We start from the raw sequence: 2,995 nt of genomic DNA on the forward strand, positions 1-2,995 counted from the left end.
GAATCATTCTAAAAAAAATTCGAATGGGAGGAGCATTGAAGTATCAGAGAGAAACTAATCTTGGAAAGTATTAGTAAAAGGGCGGGTCATGTGTGCTCATATATACACGCATGAAGCACACATGTTTCCTGATAGACAAACGATTGGACGACAATCGTCGATTGTCGAATAAATTTCTTCCTTTTGAGTAGTACCCAATTTAAAATGTTTTTTCAACCTGCGTTTGTCGTAGCTGGGTGAGGAGTAAAAAGTGTAAAGAGCAAAGAGAAAAGTGGCAAGAGAGGAAAGAGGCGAAGAGAGAAAAGAGGAAGACACGCGTTTGTACCTGTGTGTGTTTGGTGGATGGGACAGGGGCAGTTACGATCGTACGGTGCTTATAGTCAATGCTCGTACAGTGGACCAACAAAAGTGGGGGCCATCAAAATTTCAAAAACGTACGCGGACCCCTTTCGCGTTGAGGATAAAAGGCAGCATCGTGATTCTTTCGGTCAGTGTCGATACGATCGGCGTAGTTGGTTCAACGAGCTGCCAATTTAACAACAAACTCGTTATTTTATTTTATTTATCAAATTAAATCATTAAAACAGTGAAGTTCGTGATATTATTAATAATAACAATCAAAAATTAGAAAAATAAAATGCTAAGATACGTGGTTGTTATCTCATTGATCGGTTTTGTCTTTTCCGCCCCAGCGGGACAAGAATCCGGTCCAAAATCCCTTCTGGAGGATGCCGTTGACGTGTATGCATCCTGTGCCTCCGAGCCAGACGTGTCAGTTTGTCTAAAATTGAAAGCACTGAGATTCGTTGACCGGGTCGCGAGATCCGCGGACATCAGTATCGTAGATGGGCTTAAAATCGTTCAGACCGAGGAGGCCAAGAGAAGGTAAGTGGTTGCTCATTATATTCATCATCCTGAAAGTGAATTGTGGAATTTAATGAAATAATGTGCGCGGAATTACAACTTTCACTTATTATCTTATTACTTTTCATCACTTACCAACAAAAGACTTTTATCAAACAAAAGTGACCGATTTTAATGACTTTAATTTTTGTTATGTAACAATTATAAATAATTCTATTAATAACTGTGAATTTTATACTAATTACAGTCGTGCTGACAATGCAAGGTCATTGAATGACATCGAAGCTAGTTTACCAACTGAAATGGAAGCTCGTGAGGCTGCCGTTGATGAGGCTCTTGTTGACAGGGCAGGAAAATTCCTGTCAACCCACACCGTCGAACTCAGTTTGCCCGAAGAAGTTTCACGGTCATTCGACGAAGGTACATTTGTGCATATGTATAAATAATTTTATTTTCATTAATTTGTGAAAAAAAAAAAACTCAAAAATGTTTCAAGTATGCTCAGTTATTTCCCAGTCAATTCGGTTCAAAACTGTTGACTTGACTTGAAAACCGGTTTTGGAATTACGGTAACTTCTGAAAAATATTTATTGATCGGACTTTTTTTTTATTCGTGAAAAGAAACTTTTAAAATTTGGGTCAAAATACTCATCTGTTAATAAATCTTTTCTATTTTTGGAAATGTACAAGTTCAATCTTCGATTTAGCCTAGCAAATTTTGATGAATACTTTCTAATGTACTGTGACATATGTGTCATGTGAAATTACGGTACCAATTTGCCGTTAGATACAAAACTTTAAAGTTTAAAAATAAAAACTTTGAAAGCGGATCGAATAATTGTGAGATTACAAAATTTTTATAATTTTTCTTGCATCTAAAAATTAATATATGAATTTTTTTCAGCCCGAGGTAAGAAGAAGAAGCTCGCAAAAACCTTAATGCCACTTCTGTTTCTCTTGAAAATGAAATTCGCGATTTTGATGCCAATCGTATTGGGAGCTTTGGCTCTTCTGGCATTCAAAGCCCTGGTGATCGGCAAGATCGCTCTGATAATATCGGCTATTTTGGGTCTGCAAAAGCTTTGGGCAAACAAGAACCACCAGAGCTACGAGGTTGTCGCTCACCCGGCCCACCATGAAGAACACCACGGCTGGGGCAGATCGGCAACTGGAGCCGAGCTTGCTTACAGCGCTTACAAGCCAACTAATTAATTAATTTATATATATTTATTTATTTATCATTAATCATAAATTAACGGCCATTGACTAAGTTCACTGCAAGACTTAACTTTACTCAACATACGAGACGCTTATCGACCGAGAAGATTACCGATTGGACTTAGCTACTGTTTTGATATTAGCTGCTCAATCGATCCTGCTGGGATTCGTTGTCAGATGCCATAGACCTAGACCTAAATCATAGACCACTCACGGATTGTTTTGTATCTCACAGACGGATAACTTACGAACGGACAGACGCCATCTTAGGAGGACATTTGAGGTTAATTATACTGATTGGATTACCGTGCCCGAGGTTACTTAGTGCGGTTTTACTTGGAGTCTTGTACAGTTGTTTTAAGGATTGTTTAATAATGTGTCAATTTTTGTGCACTGGTCAATTAAGTTAAAGGCAGACTCCTAGTCAGATCACCGCGGACAGATTACCCAATGACTAATTATTTATACACGGTTTTCTTTATGAAACCGGTTCATTTTAATATGTAACTTATAAATTTGTTATTTATAAATAAATATAATTTTAATTTAACATTTATCATTCATTTGAAGACCTTGTGATTGTTGGTATAAGTTTTTGATGATCAGCGTCGGAAATTACCATGGAAAAATTGTAATGGAAAAATAGACTTTGATAACTGTTCGATGAAAAAAATGTTTATAAACATATAAGGGCAAAAATTTGTGTTTGAAAACATAAGAAATTTCATCCATACATTCTTCTAACTTTTATGTATTTTCGCCGAAAATATATATAGACTTAATTTTTTATATATGTTTGATATATCCGTTCATATATTAAAGGAACATCAGTTATTGCCGTAGAAAACGGATCAACACTGGTAAGTTAATAGCTTAAAGATAAACTAATTACACTCTAAAAAATTGGGATAAA

At 36.2% G+C, this 2,995-nt stretch overlaps 1 protein-coding gene across 1 annotated transcript; it reads left to right on the top strand.

Annotated features, from left to right (window-relative positions):
• The first annotated feature begins 481 nt into the window (after positions 1–481).
• LOC123271897 lies at positions 482–2,632 on the top strand. The gene is made up of 3 exons (XM_044738443.1): positions 482–885; positions 1,112–1,284; positions 1,769–2,632. Exons 1-3 carry the CDS (start codon positions 638–640, stop codon positions 2,074–2,076), a joined length of 729 nt encoding a protein of 242 aa, XP_044594378.1. The 5' UTR covers positions 482–637; the 3' UTR covers positions 2,077–2,632.
• The last annotated feature ends 363 nt before the right edge of the window (positions 2,633–2,995 follow it).

Source organism: Cotesia glomerata, linkage group LG9 (genome assembly GCF_020080835.1).
Source record: "Cotesia glomerata isolate CgM1 linkage group LG9, MPM_Cglom_v2.3, whole genome shotgun sequence".
Classification (NCBI taxonomy): Eukaryota; Metazoa; Arthropoda; class Insecta; order Hymenoptera; family Braconidae; genus Cotesia; species Cotesia glomerata.